Source organism: Argentina silus, assembly GCF_951799395.1.
Source record: "Argentina silus genome assembly, chromosome: 16".
Taxonomy (NCBI): domain Eukaryota; kingdom Metazoa; phylum Chordata; class Actinopteri; order Argentiniformes; family Argentinidae; genus Argentina; species Argentina silus.
The window spans coordinates 9,558,280-9,583,563 of NC_139670.1; the positions used below are offsets into that span (position 1 = coordinate 9,558,280).

At 47.0% G+C, this 25,284-nt stretch overlaps 1 protein-coding gene across 1 annotated transcript; it reads left to right on the forward strand.

Annotated features, from left to right (window-relative positions):
- Positions 1-24,645, forward strand: plce1 (phospholipase C, epsilon 1). The gene is made up of 32 exons (XM_083688066.1): positions 1-103; positions 3,720-4,036; positions 6,948-7,093; positions 7,206-7,464; positions 7,731-7,942; positions 10,075-10,711; positions 10,900-11,058; positions 11,338-11,455; positions 11,673-11,847; positions 12,347-12,472; positions 12,828-12,964; positions 13,401-13,639; positions 13,989-14,050; positions 14,164-14,329; positions 14,837-14,944; positions 15,141-15,257; positions 15,637-15,795; positions 15,948-16,086; positions 16,264-16,305; positions 17,296-17,414; positions 17,621-17,738; positions 18,397-18,528; positions 19,140-19,433; positions 20,125-20,288; positions 20,932-21,193; positions 21,517-21,635; positions 22,080-22,208; positions 22,323-22,520; positions 22,833-22,994; positions 23,094-23,312; positions 23,605-23,824; positions 24,509-24,645. The coding sequence occupies exons 1-31, from the start codon at positions 67-69 to the stop codon at positions 23,779-23,781; spliced, it is 5,448 nt and encodes a 1,815-aa protein (XP_083544192.1). The 5' UTR covers positions 1-66; the 3' UTR covers positions 23,782-23,824; positions 24,509-24,645.
- The last annotated feature ends 639 nt before the right edge of the window (positions 24,646-25,284 follow it).

The following is a 25,284-nucleotide window of genomic DNA, read 5'->3' on the forward strand; positions in this document are numbered from 1 at the left end:
AGTGCACCTCTCTGCCGGTGCTGTATGAACCGCCGTGCTCCTAGCTAGGCTCCTGCTGCCTCCGCCATGAAGCATTCCCACAGGATGGACTTTAAGCTGATCAGTGAGTGCACACACACACACACACACCTCTGACTCAGTAGACTCTACTGTGTTATTGCGGTTTGTCACTTGTTGCTGTCTCCTTCCACAGTATTTGATTTATATGTCTAACGTGTCACTGCTGTTGCCCTCCGTGGCTACGAGGACCGGTTGTTCACATTCTGTTTAGGGTTTTTTATAGGAGCATGAGGTGTTTTATTTCTGTCTCAAGGGCACAGTTTCTGTGGTGCAACACTCAATGTTACAATGTTGTTTTTTTAGAGATGTGGACATTTTAACTGAAACTCTGCTTCTTACAAATCCTTTGTCATGTTCAGATTGAAAGAGAAACAGATCAGATGAAGTGGCTATATTGAATATGGAGTGGCACCGTATTCCCTGGTGTATAGTAATAGCCCATAGATTTCAGTTTGTAATCAAAACATTTCAGAGAATTCTTGTGCGATATTGTTTGTGAGGATACAGGATATTATTTACTATTTTATTCTAAAATACTGATCATTCTATTGGTTGTACATTACGTTGTAATAAGGGAATTACTGACTTTTGCTTCAGCCCTGCACCGCACTAAAGGATGTGCGTTTTGACCATACTTGTCTGTGTTGTCACTAGTGTTGCCATTATTGTGACTGTTTCCCTGTAGTCTAGATGTAAGATGGCTATCAATTTGGTGACCAAGGTACACTATTTCTATCCGTCTCCCTGACCAGCGTTTCTTTATCTCTGACTAGCTTCACCTTTTTGAGTCATAGCCTACTACAGTATACAACTGTCATCCAGTAGCAGTGAGTAATGTTAGTCTTCATGCTCAAGGTTCTGTGCTTTGGTCAGTATATTATAGCCTATTATTCATCATGTACTGTACCATACCTGGGGAGGCTGGTGGAGGTAGAAATCGGAGGACGGGCTCATTGTAATGTGTGGAACGGAATGAGTCATTCTGTATCATTACTCATTCTGTTCCGTTTATTACAGGGAGCCTCTCCTCCGATTTCTACCTCCACCAGCCTCCCCTGTACCATACATACCTCATGGCAATTGAAAGCGTCTCTTCATTATCCTTTGTGTATTGGTTTACATGTTGTTATGCTTCTGCGTCACGCCAATATTTTTCCTGTGAGTTGCCAGGTTCTCAGATGATACGGAAGAGGTGCAGAGGGAGAGTGTATTCTCAGCTGAGGCTTGAATACTGTTAGGAATTCTATTGAAGAGTTAATTGGTTACATCAGTGACTCACCACCAGGAATCAACTTTACCCCTCACATTCTCTGGACAATTACAAAATATTGTACACAACGTTTGAACCCCATGTACAAGCTGTGGTCTTATGTCCTATGAACAGGAATTCATGCTTTTGTACACATTTTGGCCCACAGAGATCGTATCCATCTCTATGGATGCTTGCCCCCTATGTACCAGCTTTGGCCCCATGTTTGACCCCTGCATACAAGGTGACCCTTTTGTCAAATGTTTGCCCACAGAGATGAATACTATATCTAGTTAGTTATATCTCTATAATTTGGCACCTATGTCCTAAGTTTGTCCCTTGTGCACAAGCTTTTGGCCCTTATTTGACCCCAGTATGAGGTTTTAGCCAGACTGTATGAGGATCGGCCCTCCTATACATGATTCAGCCTCTGTGAACCAGGTTTGGACCTGGTATACAAGATTCAGCCTCTGTGAACCAGGTTTGGACCTGGTATACAAGATTCAGCCTCTGTGAACCAGGTTTGGACCTGGTATACAAGATTCAGCCTCTGTGAACCAGGTTTGGACCTGGTATACAAGATTCAGCCTCTGTGAACCAGGTTTGGACCTGGTATACATGATTCAGCCTCTGTGAACCAGGTTTGGACCTGGTATACAAGATTCAGCCTCTGTGAACCAGGTTTGGACCTGGTATACATGATTCAGCCTCTGTGAACCAGGTTTGGACCTGGTATACATGATTCAGCCTCTGTGAACCAGGTTTGGACCTGGTATACATGATTCAGCCTCTGTGAACCAGGTTTGGACCTGGTATACATGATTCAGCCTCTGTGAACCAGGTTTGGACCTGGTATACATGATTCATCCTCTGTGAACAAGCGTTGGCCCCCCAGTGCTCCTGTGCTCGTCAAGGCTCTCAGAGGTGTGCCTGACTTGAGTGGGAGTGTGATCTCAGGGAACATTGGATTCACAGCAGGATGTTCGGCCAAGCAGCCCAGCTCTATTCTAAAGCAGGATCTTCGCAGAAATTAGCAGAGCCCCAACCATGAACTGTAGCAGGCTTTTATGCTGTATTTTGAGTAGGGCATCCATAAAGATTAGGGAGGACAGTTAGTCCCCTCGGCATAATTCTACGTTAATGAAATGCATATCAATTTGGATTTCTGTTTATTTCCACTTCAAAAGGTAGCTAGTAAAAACAGTGGAACATTGACCAGATGTGGGAGATGGATGATAAGAAGTAATTGATTTGTTGAGAGTATTATTAGTGCAATATGCAGCGAAGCTGGTTTTCATTTTACAAGATGAGATATCAATGGTGGACTCGATAAACATGGCTTTCACAAAACAAAAGCTGTTCTTGTTTTAAGGAAAGTATTATTATTATTGAATACTAGGGTCAAAAGGCTAATGTAGTCACTCTCAGTGTTTTGAACCTGCTGAATTTTAAAAGGGAATCAATGGCAATATGGGAGACCTTAACTGTGAAGATACAAATGGATTGCCTAGAATGTTCTAGAATCTTGTATCTCTTTTATCTCTATCTGTTAAGCTGTGCCATTACTGCTTTCACCCCTCAGTCTCGTCCACGCCAAGCAAACATCTTTCTAGGCACTAGACCTTCAGGGCAGGATACTGTGTTTGGTGGGAGGCAGTATGACAAATAGCCCGTACTTGCTAGTGTAAACCTAACACAAATCCACCGACTCGCTCACACACCCTGTTCATGACAAGAGCCAGTTGAGACCGGACGCACAAATCAACCAATATAAATAGGCAACTTTTTCGCTGCCAGTTATTGCCGTAGCCATGGCTACCTGTAGCACATCTCAAGGGTTACCCAGGCCACCCGTCGGTTGCGTCTGGTGGCTGACAATGTCCAGAGGAGCGACTAATTCTCAGTATTTATTGTATTTTTGTGCTGTTCCCTGCCCACCATACCAATATAGCACATACAGCCATTAGTCCTCATGAGGGGAGAGGAGAGAGCCGTGTTCTCAGGGTGTGTAAACACACAGGCTAATGGATCCTGTGGAAACCCAAACACGAGGACTGTCAGGTGCTCACTCCCTGACACTGGGGTGTAAATGTGGGATGCTGCGGGTAGTGTTGAGGTGAGGCGGATCATATAGACAGACAGACAGGGGAAATGTGTTTGGTGTCATATGCGATCATTAGAAATGAATACCAAGGCGTATTGTGTTGAGACTTGGCTGCAGTCTGGAACTGGACGCCTTGGTCAATACAACAACACTATCATCCAACAGGAATGGAACAGGACAGTGGTTTCCAAGTGAATAGAAGGTGTGTGTGTGTGTGTGTGTGTGATTAGCTATATGTTGACTGTGTGTGTGTGAGGTTAACTATACATTGACTCTGCATATGTCTCTGTCTGTGTTTACCCCCAGAGCGTCAGCTGTGCAACAACATGGCGGGCACCAGTGTCCTTCCGCCCAATGTAACGGGCATCAGCAAAGAGCTGGCAGACCTGCGCCACCTGATCCAGTTCCCTGAGGAGATCGCTAGCATCCTGACGGAGCAGGAGCAGCAGCTGTACCGCCGTATCTTCCCCCTGGACTACCTGTGCTTCCTGACCAGAGACCTGGGCAGCCCCGAGTGCCACAAGCGCCACCCCAACCTCAAAGCCTCCCTGTCAGCCCCGACCATGTCAACACCCAGCGCCCAGCGCAACACGGTGGAAGACCTGGTCACACGCTTCAATGAGGTGAGAACGTCAGCCAGAGTAGATTCAATTTGATTTTCCGATACAACTTTGTTGATCTCCTTACAGGCAATTTGTTTCAGAAGTAACCGATGTAAATGATACATACAATAATGCACAGACAGTTTGAGGAAAAATGATACATGGAGACTGACAACATTAGGAGTAGACCAGTCTGTCCCGATGTGCATTGTTGTAACCCATCTAAAGCTTTCTAGCAATCTACTAGTGCCTCAACAAGCACTGTACTAGTCATTACCCTCTGCCTAGCTTTGACTCAAAAGCAGTTAGCCAAGACCTAACTGATAAGTTTCAGGCTTACATAATTAGATTTCCGCCAAAACCTGATCTATGAGTTATTGAAACAATCCACAGAGATTGGACTTTTAATATGAGAGTTACTGGAAATAGCTATCAGAGTAATTTTTTTCTCTGTTGCTTTGAAGATTCGACCACCCTGTGGTAAGCTTCATTTGGTCTACTTATTCTGCCAGCTTGCTTCACATACTTTCCCTCTTTGGTATAGAGTTACACTCATAAGCGAGCCCTTGGAGCCATCTTCTACACTGATTGACTTTGAGAATAAACAATTAAGAAAAACATCTCTGCGGATTTTTGAATGAGGTCAGTCCCGAGCACAGAGTGGAGAGTGGAAATGATGTCATCTTTAAGTTGCATGCCTTAACATCAGCTGGCTTTCATTAAGTCAGAGAAGGAGAGAAAAGAAGAAAAAAAAAAAAGGTTGTTTCGCCCAAAATGTGCATCCGAGCCATTTTTGGGCATGAGGAGCCCGAGTCAAATGACAGCCTCTTCTCTCGCAGAGACACTCTTGACAAAAGCCCCACACAGCGTGGTGGACGCTGTACTCGCCCGCCTACTGTGCCCCATTTCCACAAACTGGAGCAAGAGAATCAAGAAATATTCAACACTTTTCAATGATTTATTCATTTTCTTTTTGGACCAAAATGGCTGCCTGCTGTCAGGAGCAATCAAGTCTGACAAACACAATACGCTCCATGTGTCGTGTTTGCAATAACTCTCAGTCAACCTTGATTGTGTAACACATCCATCAAGGCGAAACGGAGCCTCGTAGCGCGAGAGAGAACACACTACAAAGGGTGTCAGCTTGCACCAGCACTGTTTGTGTACGTGTTCGTGTTCGATCAGTGGTCAGATTATGTTATTGTCAATCACACCAATTAGATATCGATTTCTTTTTTTGTTCCAGGAGTGGACCAATTTCCCATTCTATTCTTGTAATGTACAGTATGCATCATAGCATATCATATTTGAGTGCTAGACTGTTTTAGTAGCCTGGATTTGGGTTGGCCTGCTGTATGTGATGTAACTTCCTGTGTTGTTATTGAAGGGTGCCACATAACAGGTATAGCCTGTAGATCAGGACACACTGATCCTCTCCCATTAATACTGAGTGATCCAGGGAGGACTGTAGAATGCCTATCTGGAATATCAGAGGCTCTGCCAACTATGTGCTCTGCTCTAATCTACATGGCAGCCCTTTCAAGTGCACCGCCACCCGAACGTTTAAATGCTGAGAGACATACTGTAACACAGCTCCGTTCTGTATTTGAATGGTTATGTCATCGCCATAGAATCGCAGACCTTTCGGAGGAAAGGAATGTCGTGTTTTAGGTTGGATGTCGCTTTGGTTGTGTCTGTCTCACGGCTCTTCTCAGAAGCAAGGGAGGATGACGATATCCATGTCTCTCGCAGTGTAATTGTCCGGGAACTTTGTTTTATTGTCTCTGAAGTTTGCGCTCTCTCTCCGCCGGGGGGGGGGAGTTTTCCCCAGGAGCCTTACATAACCCAGTAAGTGGATCTGCGGGGGTATTTTTTTATCTAAGCCTGCTGGCGTGTCTCTCTCTGTGTAACTGTAGATTGCGGAGCGGACCGGCAGAATGCTGTGGAGATGACATGAGGATGAGTGGCCCTGGTCCCCCCCCCCACACATACACCCCATGGCCCCCTCCCCAATAGCAACAAACCTGACTATCAGGAGCCTGTGGAACTGTTTATGTTCATTGTTTTAAGGAAGGAGGGGGAGTTTAGCCGCAACACGACAGCGGGCAAATATTTGCTCCGACTGTTATGTCCAGAGATAAAACGGCTTGGCCTTGGGCCTACTATTCTGTTGGGTTTATGTGCCAGTGTAACAAACAAGAACTGATGCAATCAAGAGTTTCATTAGTGGATGGTTTAGCCAATTACTATACCAACACCTTTGTGTATTAGGCGGAGATGGTGACAGGGAAACCTGGGTTGATCCTACTCTAATTGCCCTGTCAGTGTGCCAGGCTGGAACAAAAAAAAGAGTGCCCGCAACTGTGGTGATTTAATTCAGATGCACAAGAACAGACAGTGTTTCGACCTGAGTAGGATCCACCTCATGTCATTATAAATCTTGCCCATGTCGATGCTGTGTATATGATTAACTCCCCCAGAGAGAGTCCTTGGCCTTGGCTATTCACTCGGGCTCTTTCAAGGCAGAGGCAGAAGATGGAGCATAATCGAACTGTGTATGATGCTTCAATAGTGACAATCAATTACACTGTTCTTAAGGTTATGACACTGTTCTTAGTGGTTAGATTTAGGGTTACAGTTACAGTTAGATTTAGGGTCAGAGTGCCGGTTACTGCTGGATGTCTAGTAATAACTAATTACAATACCTGTTACGCTGTATGTAAAAGACTAATGGTACGAGTAAGGTTATTATAATTTTAAAAATTTAATTTAAAACTAGCCATGAAAAAACATATTAGGAAATTGAAATAAAAATAAGGAACAAACCATTGAGTTCAAGAGTAATAACACAGTCATAGAAATACAGTTCTAAGTGTTACTGTACCTACTAGTGAGTGTATTATGCTTTTAACTAGTCCTCCGGGTCCCACAGGTGAGTTCGTGGGTGACCTGGCTGATCCTGACAGCAGGCTCTATGGAGGAGAAGAGAGAGGTGTTCTCCTACCTGGTGCATGTGGCCAAGAGCTGCTGGAACATGGGCAACTACAACGCTGTCATGGAGTTCCTGGCCGGACTCAGGTACTGTAGGACTGTTGACACATTTACCTCCTGTCCCCTCTCTCTCCACTGTCCTCCGATTTCTACCTCCACCAGCCTCCCCTGATATATTGCATATGCTTTGCTTCTTCAGGTCACGTAAAGTACTGAAGATGTGGCAGTTCATGGACCCGTCAGACATCGAGACCATGCGCAGCCTGAAGGACGCCATGGCTCAACACGAGTCGTCGTCCGACTATAAGAAAGTGGTGAACCGCGCCCTCAACATCCCTGGCTGTAGGGTGGTGCCCTTCTGTGGCGTCTTCCTCAAGGAGTTGAGCGAAGCCCTGGACGGGGCTGCCAGCATCATCAGCCTGCGACCACCCTTCCACTCTCCCGAGGACTCACTGGAGGTAATGGAATAGGGTACACACACACACACACACACACACAGTCGTGCCTTTTAGCCTTATAACACACACACACCCAGACACACACACAGACACACACAGACACAGTCTGGCCAGGTGGACAGCCCTGCTGTCCCCGCCTCTCTAGTATAAACATGACATTGCTGACCCTGTTTCTAACCTGAGAATTACATTTTTATTTGAGGACATCACCTTCAGAGAGAGATTGTTTACATCAACAGAATGTGCCCTGCTGTGTTTGTGTGCAGTTTGTCACGGACTACAGCGGCCAGCAGCACTTCCTGCAGAGGGCGGGCCCAGACGGCCTGCACAGCCAGGAGAAGGAGGCCACGGTCAGCAACATCCTGCAAATCATCCGCAGCTGCAACCGCAGCCTGGAGGCGGAGGAAGGCGACGACGGCCCCCGCGAGGCGGGCTCCGCCTCCCGCAAGAACTCCTTCAAGGACAGGAACAGGAACCAGTGAGTACAGATCTAGGATCAGCCTACCCATTTAACATCTTAACTTTCACCTTGAGGGGAATAGGCAAAACTCACATATATTTGTGTCTAGGAGCAAAGAGAGCACAGAGATGTTTTGACGGAGAAATGGTTACAGTAATTCTCATTCTCACAAGTGGTTACAGTACATCACTCTACCTGTCCGTCATGTAAGATTGTATTTTTTTGTATATGGGTTTTGAATATCTTCATCTTTTGTATAGTTGGTTTTAAATTTCTCTCTTAGCACAAGGACCTCATAAGTAAAAAAACAAACCAAAAAATGTGTCATCCACATTTAATTCTGAATCTATTCACCTTAAGTGTGGTCTTTCTCTCTCTCCCTCTCCCTCTCTTTCTCCCTCACCCTCTCTTTCTCCCTCCCTCTCTCCTGACCTCCACTAAAGTTCGGTAATTGTTTTGATGTAAGCTAGCTTGTATTGCTATGTGAGCCATTGTGTAGAATAGCTACCCTGCTAGCAGATGTCTCTCTTTCTGTAGTCCTTTCTCTGCTTGGCCATTAACAGAGAGGAACACAAGGTCACAAGATAAAATTGATGTCTTTGTGCTGTCTTGTTGGAGCTCTAAGAACCTGTAGCCTCTGCTGACAATGACCATAGCCCACTGCACTCCCGACTCCCCATTGTGGGAGCTGATGTTCTAGAATGCTCTGTCCTACAGAGGTGTAGTTATGCTTTAGCATTATGGAAGGTATGATTGAGATGAAGAATAGCATTTCTGGACTACTATAGATGTGTCTGACTGTGTCTGATTGGTGAACACTAAGGTTTCTTCCTTCCAGGGAGTTTTTCCTTGCAATGTTTTTCTCCCCTCTGGGGAGTTTTACCTTGGCTTGCTTTTTGGGGGTCTATGGTTAGGTGTTAGTTCATATTGTTTGTATTTTATGTATTGTTTATGTTGTTTTTATTGTTCTTGCTGTAAAGCCCTTTGAGACAACTGTCTTTGTAAAAAGGTGCGATACATTTGATTGATAGGATATTTGTTATTATAATGTTGCAGTTGAAGTACTTGACAATTGTTTTGAAGCAGAATACTGATGTCATTCAAGAAGTTGTTATGGTCCATGAATAATATGATATGCCAGGATATCTTGGTGTAATACTGAGTTTACAATGTCAGGTCTTTGTTGAGATAATGACAAGCACAAGACTCTCTTTACTGTTTCCTTTTGGCTCAGCAGAGCTAAGGATGGGATAATAGTTTCAGGTGATGAATCAGGAGATAACTGATCGTGTCCTGACCATGCAGGATGGAGATCTCTGTTTCTTCTCAGAGTGTGGATTTTGGTGAAACTGGATGGAAGACGCCCTGATTTATGACTCAATTTTGTTTCTGGATCCACTCAGTGTTACTGTCCTCCTCTCCTGTAGGTCTTCTCCCCAGGCTTATGGCTCTGGAAGACAGATAAGGGTGCATTTTCACTCTTCTCCTCCTCCTCTCACTTCTCCTCCTCCTCTCACTTCTTCTTCTCTTCCTCCTCCTTTCCCTCCTCTCACTTTTCCTCCTCCGCTCAATTCTACTCCTCCTTTCAGTCCTCCTCTATGGTTTCACTTCTCGTTGTTTTCTTTTTGCATTTGTTCGAGCTAGAGCTAGCTCTTTCCTGATCTTCATCTTTCTCTCCGTTCTTCCTCTCTTCTTCCGACTGTAGTTCACAACCTATCAGGAACTTGTCAGACTCAAACCATGTCTTGTAAGTTGTTTGGAAGACTGTTGTTTGGAGGGTGTCCACTAATTGAACTGAATCAACTTGCAATGCTTTTAATTGTAGGAGTAGAATATGCAATTACATTTGCATGGTGCTTGTTGAGGCTTGTTCATCTGCAATGCTAAGTGGTATGTCTGTTAGATACAGTTGAAATGTCTGTTTCTCACCGGTCTGCACTCAATGCATCTAATGTCATCTGGGTTGATGTTCTGTAGTCAGATAACAAACATGTCTGTGCTGCTGTCACCTTGAAAGTGCTAATGAGGAAGTAGAGCAAAGGCCACGATTGAATACGATTGGGAAGCAATGACACCTATTAACTGGTTACCTCTCCTCTCTCTCCCCTTTCTCCCTCTCCCTCCCCCCTCCTTCTCCCTCTCCCCCCCAGGTTCGTAGTGGGTGAACTGTCAGATTCGGAGGGCGACCTCTCGGAGCAGAGTAAAGACGTGGAGTTCCAGGGAACGGAGGATACCCACCGGGCTTTCGGCCACGGCACGGAGCTCATCCCCTGGTATGTGCTCTCACTTCAGCCCGACGTCCACCAGTTCCTCCTGCAGGGTGCCACTGTCATCCATTACGACCAGGAGAGCCACCTCACCGCCCGCTGCCTCCTCCGTCTGCAGCCCGACAACTGCACCCTGACCTGGGCTAAGCCCCACAACGGAGCCCCCTCCCCGGCGGAGCCTCCTCCAGGCCTGGGGCAGTCGGCGCTCTGCGGCTTGGCGGAGGGGCTGCTGGACCTGGGTGTGGTCAAGGCTGTATTCCTGGGCCACCCGGCGGTGGATGTGCACGCTGTGTGTCTGCAGAACAAGTTGTGTCACATGACGGCGGAGGAGAACGGCGTCAGCCTGCTCTATGGTCTCCACACCACGGACAACAGGCTGTTGCACTTTGTGGCGCCCAGCCACACGGCCCACATTCTCTACGAGGGGCTGACGGAGCTGGTCAACGCCATGAGGAAGTTGAGGAAGTTCCCTGACCAGAGACTGACATGGCTCCGGAGGCAGTACGTCAGCCTTTACCAGGTAGCGTAGAAGACAAGACTTCATATGGGGTTGTGTGTTGAATGGGCCTGAAGACTGTTGAATGAGTCTAATATATACTGCATGAGGGTGAGTCTTATTTTGTTATAATCATTGGACTGTCCTGTCAATAAATATTTATAGACTGTTGAATTCCCCCCCCCCCCCACCCTCCCCACCACCACCACCAGGAGGACGGCAGGTACGAGGGCCCCACCCTGGCCCATGCCATCGAGCTGTTCGGTGGCCGCCGCTGGAACATGGGTACGGGTGGCACAGACAAGCCCACCGCCCAGAAGAACAGCCCCCTGTCAAACGCAGCCAAGAAGAAGAAGAAGGTTCTCGTCAGGGTTAGGAGAAATACGTTGTTTCTGCATCCCAATTCTCCATTTATTTGAAGTGTGCACTAATGCACTTCCTCACATGGATTTAAAAGCAACGATTGGTTTCCATCACCTCTCTTCCCCCCGTCCATTCCTTTAAAAAGTCCATGTGAAGGAGCACACAAGTCCACAACTTCACGATAACAGTTGTGAATTGAGACTCATCCAGAGTCTTATTTACTGTAGTTTCTGGTCTTGGTTTGTGGATATTTGTGTCATTTAAAGTGTGTTTCATTCTCCACACAGGGAGATAGTGGAGATGCTACTGATGATGAGATGGTCTCCAGGAAGACCCGGAGCTGTAAGGAGAGCCTGGGACGGAACGGAATGGAGCTATCTGACAGTATAGACCAGGAAGAGCCAGGTTAGTCGCCATGAAACTATAACTCCCACAATTCATCATGGTGTAATGTTGTAAGATCCTTTGTGATTTGGCCTACTCTGTTTTTACTACTGTGTTTTACCTGCATATATTTTACTCATGTGATTTTCCAGACCATGTTTATTATTGAAGTTCCTTTGTAAATCGATTGTGTTTGACCCCATTCATGTATTAAGTGAAACCCTGTTTATTTCTATAGAGGACAGCAGTCCCATTGGCTTCCCTGGACCCTTCTCCCTGTCCACCTGTAAAATCCCTGGCTCTTTCGCTTCCTCTTCCTCCTCCTCTTCCTCTTCCTCCAGTATGGGCAGCTCCAATACCTCCCGCCCTCACTCCTCTCCCATCCTATCAGGAAGCACCAAGACCCAGCCAGGGTAAGCCTCCATACCTGACCCAGCACCTAGGGGAAATACTACCCATCGCTCTGGTTGTCTGCACTTCTCTATACATCGGTGAACCCACTGAATTGGTCAAGGAAGTCTCAGGAGCAGAGGAGGCTGGTGGAGGTAGAAATCGGAGGACGGGCTCATTGTAATGTGTGTTCGATACCATTCCTCATTCCATTCCATGCATTACAATGAGCCTGTCTGCCGATCTCTACTTCCACCAGCCTCCCTTGCTCAGGAGTGATGTATGCAATGTATGTATGAAGAGCTAAATCATTACCTGTGGATCCTGTCGGCAGGCACACAAATACAACACATCTAATCAAATCTAACTTTGTTTCAAATGCACTTGAGAAACAACTCAATAAAATGTATTTAATAATAGAACGGACACAATGAAAGGAAATATAAGCCTGATTTGTTTGATACGGTCAGTACGTATTGATTATTGACCGTTTGATAATGTCTCCGTCTCCTGTCCCTGCAGGACGTGGAGCAGCAAGAGCTGGCATGGCCGGGGCAACAAAGCCTGCTTTAGAGGCTTCCAGAACCTCATGATCTCAGACAGCACCATGAGCTTCATCGAGTTTGTGGAGCTCTTCAAGTCCTTCAGGTCCTCCATCCTATCTCTTTTCTTTATCAGCATGACCTTGATAGCATATACTGTACAGTCCTCCTCTACAAGAAGATTAAATTATATATAGTATGTACAATATAGTCAATATTCAGCACAAAACCCCAGGCATTCAATTAAGTTCAGTACTGTACAACTTGAATCGATGAATCCCTTTAATGTTTCAGGCATTGTTGGAGGGAAGATTCAGACTTTGTGCGTCAAATTCACTCAAATTCAAACACTTTTAGAAATCCAACCATGTCTTTCTCAAGGTTGTTTCTTCAAAGACACGGCAAGGTTTTTCAGAGTTTTCTCTCTCAGTTATATTCTAGCGTCCTTATTTCCATTGCAGCATTCGGAGTCGGAAGGATCTGAAAGACCTTTTCGACACCTATGCCGTTCCCTGTAGTCGTGCAGGCCCTGAGTCTGCCCCCCTATACACCAACCTGCACATCGACGACAAGGACACAGGACTGCAGCCCGACCTAGGTCTGTTCCTCCATCCATCCCTTTGTCATCCTTCTTCCTTCTCTGTCCTTCCTGGTCACTCAACCCTTTGTTGTATCTTTTAATTTTCTCTCTCTGTCTTTCTCTCTCACTCAATCCATCATTCTGCCCGTCTGTCTCTCCCTCCCTTAATCTCTCACTCGATCTGTCCATGACTCCCTCATTCTATCCCTCCCTCCTTTCACTCCTTCACTCAGTCCCTCCCTCTTACCCCCTCCCTCTTTCTGTTCTCCCTCTGTTCCTCATGGTCCCTCTGGGTCTCCCTCTCACTTATTCCACCCAGGGCAGGAAAAATCCAATAAACATTCCTTCAATTCCGAGTAAGAAAAGGCGCAGCAGCCCAGCCATGATGTGGGAGCATAAGATGATGATATCTGCCAGGGAATGACTCTTCTTCTGCGGTGTTGTCCCCCCACAGACCTGCTGACCCGTAATGGCTCCGACCTGGGCCTGTTGATCCGCACGCGCCAGCAGATGTCCGACAACCAAAAGCAGATCTCAGACGCCATCGCGGCGGCCAGCATCGTGACCAACGGGACGGGGGTGGAGAACGCCTCTCTGGGGGTGCTGGGGCTCGCCATCCCACAGCTCAACGACTTCCTGGTCAACTGTCAGAGAGAGCACCGGACTTATGATGAGATCCTAAGCATCATCCAGGTAAGGAGGACCCCACGACACTATCACAGTAGCAGGGGAGGCTGATGGATGAACGAATTGGAGGATGAGCTCATTGTAATGTATGGAATTAAGGAATTGTGTCAAACACACGTTGATGTGTTTTGACACAAAATGCAGCGTTAATGCACAAAATAATTATATTTTGGGACCATACTTATGGTGGACTGATGAGAAATATACTTGAAAAATATGTTTTAGCATGCGGGCTATGCTACAGTACCCCAGGCTTAGTGGTCCAACCCACACCTGGTAGACAACATCAGTGTATTTTGATGCAATCCAAGGATGTTTTGACCAATCCATACTATATGTTTTCTGTCTCGCTCAGAAATTCGAGCCCTCTTCAAGTATGCGTCAGCTGGGTTGGATGTCCTTTGAAGGATTCGCGAGGTATGTTTTGTTAAACATGAAGTTAACCTGTCGATGAACTGTAAATCTACTTTAGAATACTGTCAAAATGTATTCATCATTAGTGACCTCATCTCACATCCTCCCCTAAACAGGTTTTTGATGGACAAGGACAACTTTGTGTCGAAGAACGAGGAATCTCAAATGAATGTTGAGGAGCTACAGTACCCCATGTCCTACTACTACATAGAGTCCTCTCACAACACCTACCTCACTGGCCACCAGCTGAAGGGAGAGTCCTCCGTAGAGCTTTACAGCCAGGTGAGAGGAACTACCGTACCAAAGACCAGATCTTTGTTTGGTTTGGGACATTTTAAGCATCTGATCACTTTTTGTTTTGTTATGTTTACTATCTACAGTTATCTCATCTACAAGGTTATCCTTATTCTGTTCTGTCACTGTACGCATCTGCAAGGAACAGGTTTTATTTGGAGTTTGGCTCCTAATCATCTGATCTCATTAAACCTCAAACCTCTGTTTGTTCAGTTACACACTGTATCTTTGTCTCTAATGGAACTCTGTCCCCCATAGTGCACTATGTTTGCCCAGAGCCCCACAGGGATGGGGGGGGGAATAGTTATGTCATTTCACATCTGTCCTTATTTTGCTTACAGTAGTTACCTTGTGATGGGATGTGTTGTTGCCTTGGTGCTTCTCCAGGGTTGTGCTTACAGTAGTCACCTTGTGATGGGATGTTTTGTTGCTTTGTTGCTGCTCCAGGGTTGTACTTACAGTAGTCACCTTGTGATGGGATGTGTTGTTGCCTAGGTGCTGCTCCAGGGTTGCAGGAGTGTGGAGCTTGACTGTTGGGACGGAGACGATGGCATGCCTATCATCTTCCACGGTCATACCCTCACCACCAAGATCCCTTTCAAGGTTTGCTTATTCCTCCACGCTACCACTATTGATGTTATGTAACCCAGGGGAGGCTGGTGGAGGTAGAAATCTGAGGACGGGCTCATTGTGTAATGCATGGAATGGAATGAGGAATGGTATCAGATGTTTATGGTCATCTACATTCCATAACACCCAAACATGTTGGATATGTCTCATATAACCTATGTTCCTTTAGGACGTGGTGGAGGCAGTCAACCGCACTGCATTCGTCAACTCAGACATGCCCGTCATCCTGTCCATAGAGAACCACTGCTCCCTACCCCAGCAGCGCAAGATGGCCGAAATCTTCAAGGTACCTCCCTCCGGCTCCAATTCAAATCAGTTCAGTTCATTTCAATTGACCACAGAGAGTAATATTTGTGCAGCATTAAAAAACATTCCAAACATAGGACCATTGTAGCCATAATATACATACACAATACAAAGGAATGGGACGGTCAGACAAGAATCTGGATATTCCATAATGAAAGAAAAACATAGATGAAAGGGTCGACTTGGACAGTGCAACTAGGCAAAGAACAGTGGCCTGGTCTGGGGATGTCATATCATTTTATCTCTGAAAACCTTGTGCATTCCTCCTCTTGAGATTGTCCTAAGTGTTCTGATAAATAACCCTAACCCTCTGGTCAGCATACATCATTGTTTATTTACTTGTTTGTTTGGCTTTGAAGGTGGTGTTTGGGGACAAGCTGGTGACCAGGTTCCTGTTCGAGAGTGATTTCTCTGATGACCCTCTACTCCCCTCCCCCCTGCAACTCAGAGGCAAAATCCTGCTCAAGAACAAGAAGCTAAAAGCCCACCAGGCTCCTGTGGACATCCTCAAACAGAAAGTGAGATAACACACACACACGTGAGCACACACACATAGATATCACACACACACATGCACGCACGCATGCACGCGCAGACACACAGACACACAGAGCTCAGAGATATCACACACACACACATCTAACCTCCATGATTTGCTCCCTCCCCCCAGGCCCACCAACTGGCCCACATGCAGGCCCAGGCAAGCAACGGGAACGGAGCACCAGGAGGGAACTCACCTGGCAACCACAACGATGAAGATGAGGAGGAGGAAGACGAGTACGACTACGACTATGAATCTCTGTCTGATGGTGAGAAGCAAACTCCTGGCCTGAAAGATAATGATGTAATAGAATGGGAGAATATTCTATCATTTTTAGACATTTTCCTGAACACTTTTTAACATTTTCCTTAATTCTGTCTTTTAACGACAAGTTGTACACGCTTCTCCTCTTACATTCTGTTCTAATCTGACTCCTCCACTGTAGCTGATGTCCTTTCAGCTTCTACTGCCTCCTATAGCCTTGAAGGTAAACTGACTGTCAGACACGCCTCCTAGCTCTGTAGCATGGCTCTGGCTGGTCTTTCCGTGCAGTGAGCTTGTGCTTTGTGCGTGTCTCGGTTGCTGGGTGAAAAACAAAGCAAACAAAGTTGAATGTATAATTAGATAATAGTGATAATCAGGGAGAAGCTGGCGGGAGTGTGTTTTGGGTTAATGATCTGTTTGGATGTGTGTTGCAAGTACACACATCGGTCAGTGTATAGTGTAAACATACATATTACCACCACCCCCTGCCTTCCCCCCTCCCCCCCCCCCCCCCACACACACACACACACACACACACCCCACACACACCCCGTCATCCACCCATGGAGTGTTCTGATAGGCCTACGTGGTGACTTCGCTAGTGGCAATGGCTCATCAGAGAACCAAAACAAAAACATCTGGTTTCTCAGGCCCCCGTGCGCCCTCCTTTAAGAACTGGAGGAGCAGTGAAAATGCCTAGCCCACTCCGCTGTCTGTGTCTCTAGGGAGTTGGTCTAACCACATGTACTGTATCTAGACTACTGTGAGACAGACGGACAGACAGGTGGACAGACAGACAGACATGCAGGCAGACAGACAGACAGACAGATTCCAGCTCTCAGTAGTCAAGATGCTTTTGGTGGCTTTCTTTAACTGCATAGCCGTGTGTGTGTGCTTGTGCCTGTGTGATACATTGATGTTTACAGTATTTGTTGTGTGGGTGAGATAGGAGCTTGTTTACAGAAACTGCATTACATTGTGGGATGTGTGGGATGCTACTGTTTTGCTGGGGAGTGCAATTCCCAGCATTGCAAGCTGACATTTCTGACAAAACATTCTTCCCCAAACTGATTCCTGCTAATAGTTTGAGATTGCCAGGGTATGAGTAAGGTTAAAACATTCAAAACTAGTCACTACATTGGAAGCAGTCTTTTGACTGAATAAAGCTGCTGTGCTGCTGTGAATTACTCCCTAAAAGACAACTGTTCCTCAGACAACATCCTGGATGACAAGCCGGAGGGGAAGTCGTCAGGTGACAAGGAGGAGCCCCATATCGATGAGATGCCCAAGAGGATGAAGAAGGCGGACAGCACAACCCAGAGCAAAGGGAAGGTGGGTTTCACTTCCTTGACCTCTGACCTATAGTCTCTACACCCAGAAAGTTTTAAAGGGATAGATTTGTACTGGTATTTTACTAGTAGTTGAACCGGGCCATCACTAATGTATCACTGATTCTACAAGTGACTGAACAGGGCCGTCATCATAGTCCACCCTACAGACCACCTCTGACTCCGTCTGACTCCCTGCTGTGTCTGCAGGTCTATGACATGGAGCTGGGAGAGGAGTTCTACCTTCCGCAGAACAAGAAGGAGAGTCGCCAGATCGCCCAGGAGCTCTCTGACCTCATCATCTACTGCCAGGCCGTCAAGTTCCCAGGTATGGCTGTCCTTCACTCCTTCAATTCTCTCCTTCATTTGTCTGGCATACTTCTCTTTTTTTTTTTTTTTTTTTTTTTTTTTTTTTTTTAACTTCCCTCCTCTACTTCTCTCCCTTCATGTCTTTCCTTTGCCTCTCTTCTTTACTTCTTTCTATCCTTCACTTCTGCTTTTCTCCCATCCTCCTCATACCTCCTTCACGTGTCTCCTTTACATTTCAAGAACTAGGAAAGAGCCTCAAGTATGTTTCAATATGCCTCATTCTGGCACATAAATGGTTTGGTATTTGTTCCAGTGTGTTCACTATTCCTAGAGGGTTTTTTATTCTGCCTGGTAATTTTCCAATCGTGAGAGATAACAATTTAAGTTGACAATGGAATACAACCAAGGCTATAAATGAATGGTAAATTAGAATCAGGTGCACATCTGCTAGGGGCATAATTCCCCAGAGCGGGGCCAGAACAAACAAACAAGCAACTTTAAGGGGGGAGGGGGAGAGATGGTGCCCCAGGCCTTACCCTTACACTCTGTCCCCCTGACTGTGTGTGTGTGTGTGTGTGTGTGTGTGTGTGTGTGTGTGTGTGTGTGTGTGTGTGTGTGTGTGTGTGTGTGTGTGTGTGTGTGTGTGTGTGTGTGTGTGTGTGTGTGTGTGAACACAGGCCTCTCCACCCTCTCCCCTTCGGGCTCTGGCAGAGGAAAAGACAGAAAGTGCAGGAAGTCCATCTTTGGCACGGCTCCTGGCCGCTGCAGCCCCGGGGAGGTAGTGACGCTGAGCCGGACCCCAGGGAAGGGTACGTATGGCTGGGCCCCTCTCACGACCCGACCTGGGCCTTTGACGGGATGTGGAGGGAGCAGGACACCCACATAGAGACACTACAACCCCCCCCATGGGAAACAGCCTGTTAACTTTTCCATACTGAAAATGGCCCTCTTAAGTGCATCCATGACACTGTGTCAAGATCTGGGGAGACTGGTATCAAATGTCATCAGAGAACGGGCTCATTGTAATGTATGGATTCCATTCCATGCATTACAATGAGCCCGTCCTGAGATTTCAACCTCCACCAGCCTCCCCTGTATCAAAAACAAAAAAACAGAAAGAGCTGTTATTATGTGTATACTATTGCAAAAGGGTTGAAGTGGGGTTGTAACAGGACTGGGGATATGGCGCAGGGTTTCTGGGTCAGCATGCAACATTCAGTTTGAATGATAGACAATAGATTGTGAGTTCAAAACCCTTATTGGTCACAGTATGTTTTCATGTAGGGTGCAACTATCTCTTTATGTCCCTCATTTTGATATTAACAATTCAATTCTAAACACATAGTATATCTTTACTTAATTCTGTATACTACCCTGCGTTGACTGGTGTTTCCCCGTGCTGCGTCCTCCCTCCCTGTAGGTGGCGCCGACGGCATGCGTCTGAGCTGGGAAGAGCAGTCCTCGCCTGTCCTCAGCCCCAGCGCCTCGCTGAGCGCCATCATCCGCACACCCAAGTGTTACCACATCTCATCGGTCAACGAGAACGCCGCCAAGCGCCTCTGTCGTCGCTACTCCCAGAAGCTGATCCAGCACTCCACGTGCCAGCTGCTGAGGACCTACCCGGCTGCCACGCGCATAGACTCTGCCAACCCCAACCCCCTGCCCTTCTGGCTGCACGGGATACAGCTGGTGGCCCTCAACTACCAGACCGATGGTGAGGAGGAGGAGGAGGATGATGATGATGGTGGTGGTGGTTGGTGATGATGATGGCTAACTATGATAGATATGACGTACAGTATGTGGGTATCACAGTGTCTCACCTCCAGTCCCAATGACCCTATAGGGTGGCACATGTTAGTTCTATCCTAGCACTAACCCCCACCTGAGACAACCAACTAACTAATCAAGTGCTTGGTCACTAGTTCTAAGGTTGAATCAGGTATCTTACAGTGCTATGGATAGAACAGGAATTGGACAGGGAACAATTTGGCCAGTCAGAAAGGCTGTGTTTGAGATATTCATGAGGGTTGTCTTGTCATACATGTCTCAGCTCGTTTGGTTGTGTGGGAGTCATACCCTGACCTCTCACATGGTCGTGATGTGCTCTGACGTGCCTCTCATGAGTTTTTATGGGCTTTTGTCTCTTTTTTATCAATATTTATAAAGCCCCTTGAAAGCGGTTATGCAAGGTGATATGTTTTTCCACTGCTCCCTGCCAATTCCAACAGAATTGAAGAAATTGAAATAAGCTGGAGCAATGATGGATATTGAGCTGTGCATGAGGGATATTACAGAGTTAGAGTTAGATAGTACTGAGTTGGCATCTATCTAATGTCTTTTTCTTCCTCTCTTTCTCCTCATCTCCCTTTCTCTTCACCTCTCTCTCTCTCTCTCTCTCTCTGTAGACTTGCCTATGCAGTTGAACACAGCCTTGTTTGAGGCTAACGGTCGCTGTGGTTACGTCTTGAAGCCCCCCGTGCTGTGGGACCGCAGCTGCCCCCTTTACCAGCAGCTCTGCCCCCTGGAGAGAGACGTGGAGAGCATGAGCCCTGCAATGTACTCTCTCACGGTGAGCACACACACACACACACACAATGCACACTCACAGGTACGAAGACACACGCACGCACGCACACACACACATATATATGCACAAACTGTCACATATAGCCACTACACGCTAATCTGCCTCTCACAGTGTATACTAACTGTCCTGGGAATACACACTCACGCACTTCTCCAAAGCACTCCCACTGGGGTCTTAAACCAGACGCTTTGATGGGTTTATTGTATATATGATTTCTTATGATGACAGGCAGGTAGTAAATCACATACAAAAGTGAGAGAAGAGGTCATAAAAACAGGTTTGTTTAAAGGTTTTTTTTTACAATGTGTCCTCATATAAACTCTGGCAGCAAGGAGTCTAGTCCTCGGTAGCAGGTCAGTGTAACCTGGCTGCTGCTTAGCTTGTCTAGGGTCTCTTTTATACAGGCACACAGTGGCCTGCCCTTACAAACAGCAGAATAGAATAACATTTAGATAAGATTAGTCACACAGTTCCATTATTATTATTATAAAAAAAAAAAAAAGCCATTTATGTCTTGTATAGTTTGTTTCTCATAATAATAAAGTGTATTGAGATGTCTGGAATGCGTTTTAAATAAAGTTTGATTCGATTGGATTTACTGGTGGCCACTCTTTCCATGTGGCAGATCGTCTCTGGGCAGAACGTGTGCCCCGGCAACAGCGCGGGCAGCCCCTGTCTGGAGATCGACGTCCTGGGCATGCCCGTGGACAGCTGCCACTTCCGCACCAAGCCCATCCACCGCAACACGCTCAACCCCATGTGGAGCGAGCACTTCCTGTTTCCGGTCCACTTCGAGGAGATGTGCTTCTTGCGGATCGCGGTGGTGGAGAACAACAGCTCCCAGACCACCGCCCAGAGGACCCTGCCACTAAAGGCCCTCAAACCAGGTGAGGACAGACCACCTCTCAGAGGACTCTGGTGATTGGTAAGGGGATTGAAAGGGGATGGGGAGAATGATCACGGTGATGAATAGAAACGGATGACGAAAAATGAGGAAGTTCTGAAATCTGGATTATTATTATATTTTTAACCATAAATACAAGTATAATCATGTAAAGCATCCTTCATCGTACACAGTCCTAATTGCGCAACTGCTATTAAAAGAGAACAGCATAGAATACATTAATGCTATATACAGCATGACGGAAAACAGCGTGCTTCAGCCTTCTCCCAGTTCCATGACGTGTGCTCTTTACTCCCTGTGGGCCAGGCTTCAGACACATCCAGCTGAGGACCACGCACAACGAGCCCCTGGAGGTCTCCAGCCTCCTCATCTACAGTCGCAGGGTGGAGGAGAGTCCCAGTGGAGGAGCCCTGCCCGCTGCCATGGTGAGAAGCTCCGCGTCACACTGCTGACACATCCACCAGGGACATCAGCCACTCACAGGATCACCGTCTGTACCTCTCTCACTACCGTGCAGCCCGACAGGGAAACACGGATTAATGATTAACTCAGGATTATTAATTTCCGTTCTGTGTCAATGTTCAGTGGGCTAATCTGCTAACAAGAAAAGACCATTAGAGAGAGAGATATCTATATATATATATATATAGAGAGAGAGAGAGAGAGATCTGTCATTTTTATGTCTTTTTAGAAGCTCTTTTTCTACTTACAAGAGAACATGCACTTCCTGAATGACCAGAATATTACACATTCACGTTCCCACTGACTAACAATGAAAGTAAGTTGAGAATCACCAGTTTTCTGCCTATGACAAGGTTGTGGGCACCTAATAGAGGGATTCCTAATCCTTTCCCTTGTCTCCCTGACAGCTGTTCAGTTCAGATGAGCGCAGAGGGGTCCAGCAGAACAAGGTGACGGTGCACGGCGGTCCAGGCCGCGAACCCTTCACCGTGGTGTGTGTGAGCGAGCAGACCACCGCAAGACAGCTACTGGACATGGTCAGTCCTAACACACACAAACACACAGCCCTATCAGTGGCTGTTTGGCAGTACAGTAGTAAATTGTTTATAACCCAGTGGCTCATGTATACCATTCTATCTCCCCCTATCTAGTTACTGACAGCCATAGGAAGTGCTTCTGACTATTTCCTGTTGGAGGAGAAGGTGCCCCTGTCGAAGGAGCGCAGTGACTGTAAGAGGTGTCCTCAGCAGCGCCCCCTAGCTTCTGAAGAGGAGATCGTCAGAGTGGTCAACAGTTGGCAGCCAGAGGAGGGATATGTGGGAAGAATCTGCCTCAAAACCAAGGAGGAGGTATGGTTTTATTCAACAAAGGTTCCCACGACTTCCATTATGTAGAAAGTAAAAAAAAAGGGAAACTACATGTTTTTTTCAAACACAATTTCCAGTACAGTTACCAAAACAAGAGACATAGACAAACGACATGCAGTAGTTGTAAGGTTGATATCCAGGATTGCTATGGCCCTCTCTCATTGAAATTGCTCCCTCTTATATAATGAACTACATGCTACCTTACAGCAATATTACAGCAGTAACATTGTAAACATTGTATTGTGTGTGTGTGTGTGTGTCTGTCTGTCTGTCTGTCTGTGCATGCGTTGTCAGAACCTGAATGAGAAGAACTCAGCGATGGAGGGAGAGGAGGAGGTGAGCGTGGGAGGAGACGATGACATGTTCTTTGTCCAGGTGCACGACGTGTCCCCAGAACAGCCTCACACGGTCATCAAAGCCCCCAGATACAGCACCGCCCAGGACATCATCCAACAGGTGTGTGTGCGTGCCATGAATGTGTGCATTAGAAAGGGACATACTATATCTGGAGCATGCACTCCACTTAAACAAACTAACCCCCCCTCCCCCCTCCAGACGTTGACCAAGGCCAAGTACTCGTGCAGCATCTTGAGTAACCCCAACCCCGGGGACTACGTCCTGATGGAGGAGGTGGCCAAGGAGGCCGGGGCCAGCAGTAAGAGGTCGTCCACTAGCAAGCCTCTGCAGCGCGTCCTCCTGGACCACGAGTGTGTGTACCAGGCCCAGAGTCGCTGGAGGGGGGCCGGGAAGTTCATCCTCAAACTCAAAGAGCAGGTAGGAACTCTACCTACCAGGGGAGGCTGGCGGAGGTAGAAATCGGAGGACAGGCTCATTGGAGCACATGGAATGGAATCAAAACACATAGGGTAGGCACCACCAACACTATAGATAATTCTATCTCGGAACATCATCTGGGTTATGCTGCGGGGACCATGTTACTTTATGGAGCTTGTTGATGACCCTCGAAAAGTAAGGGAGCAACCGTTTGATTTCTCACCACGAGCGATACCAAATGTGAACTGACTAACGGATGGCGGTTTGTGTTTTTTTTTACGTCGCTCCTCAGATGGCGCGGGAGGACAAGAGGAAGGGCATCTCGTTCGCCAGCGAGCTGAAGAAGCTGACGAGCCGCAGCCGGAGCGCGTCGAGCGGCGTCCAGATGGGCCAACAGGCCCAGGAGAGCGTCCACAGTAAGGATGAGAGGGCAGCATGCTGTATGTCTCTGACTGAGACCCAGGAGTGAGACTGACCCGCTCGCCAGTGTGTTGCATGGAGTCCCACACAAGGTACGGTACGGCCCACACAGAGGGCCCCACTAACCAGGGACAGGCATTCATGGCCCCATGATTCTGTATTTATTGATTAGGGCTATCAATGTCTATTTTTTCTACAGTATACCATGATAGCTATTGTCGATATTGATTGTTATAATATAGTAGACAGTGAAAGTCAGTCAAAGACTAATGACTTTTTTCATAGGACGCCGTATATTTTTAACTATAAGGTCATTCAGGTGTTACATCACGGGGGTACTATTGTCACCAAGAGCGTCAGTCAGGGCATGGTGTCCTTGTTCTATAGGTCCAGGCTGTGCTCTGTCAGCAGGCCTATAGGTCTGAGGTGTGATGTCATTGCATGGGTGTAGTATTCTACACTAGAGTGCTTACAGTCAACACTCTAGAACTCTCCATTTCCCACGACCTTGTCATCTCTTTTTCAGGATAACATTTAATACCAGGAATCCTCTGCTGTGGTTACTGATTAAATGCATCTTGGTTTTCAATGTGCTGTCTCTAACTGTATGTTTTGATGCACGTGTATGTTTGAATTGTCTACAATATTACACGAACAGTGCATAAAAGATGCACAGTAGCAAGTTTCTAGGTGTGTCGTGCAGGTCTCCTGTTGCCCCATAGCCCCCCCCTCCCCCTGGTTCTTACTCACCCCTGATTGTGTCTTCCCCCCTGCAGGATCTCTCTCTGTAGGACTGAAGGCCTGGATGGTGGAAGGGAGGGCGGGGGCTGAGAGACTCCTGGGGAGTGAGCCTGGCAGAGTCCACACTGGCTCTCTGACCCCCCCAACCTGGGCCCGCCCCCTGCTAAGGAACTGGAAGATCCACAAATGAGTCCAGAACCCCCCCCCCCCCCCCCAGACCCAGAGCACCAGTGTTCCTTAACACATCTGAGGATTCAACTGTATTCTCTTCCCTGAGTGAAGGGGCAGGTGCCCCCTCCCCTCTCCCGGTTGGTTGATGGACAGGCAGTTTCAATAGGAGGGTTCTGAGTGAGGCCCTCTCCCTGCATGGTGGTTGGCAGGCTCCAGTCTACTTGGAGTAAAGCCTGGGTATGACATCAGTGGTCAGGTGATCGATTTGGATGGATGCAGAAGCCTAAGCCTAAGCCTCGCCCATTCCGGTTTATTCATTTATTGCGATCCCCATTGGTTGTTAGTCTAGCGACAGCTATTCTTCCTGGGGTTAGACTTGTCAGTGTGAACGAAGAGCATTAAAGGGTTAAGGCTTGGTCGTCATCATCCACCCACAGCTAAGATGGCTGAGGAGTAGATTGGTGGCAAATGGCTGTATTTGGATCCAGTGTCAATTTGTTGAGGAGAGGAACAAGAGAGTGGCAGTGATGTTTGTATTGACGTCCAGCTCTCTTGTTAAGATTAAGGAGGGCATTGTGATGGTGGTCAACAAGCTGGCTTGTTCGTTTCCCCACCCCCGGTGTCCCAGTTTTCACAGTAC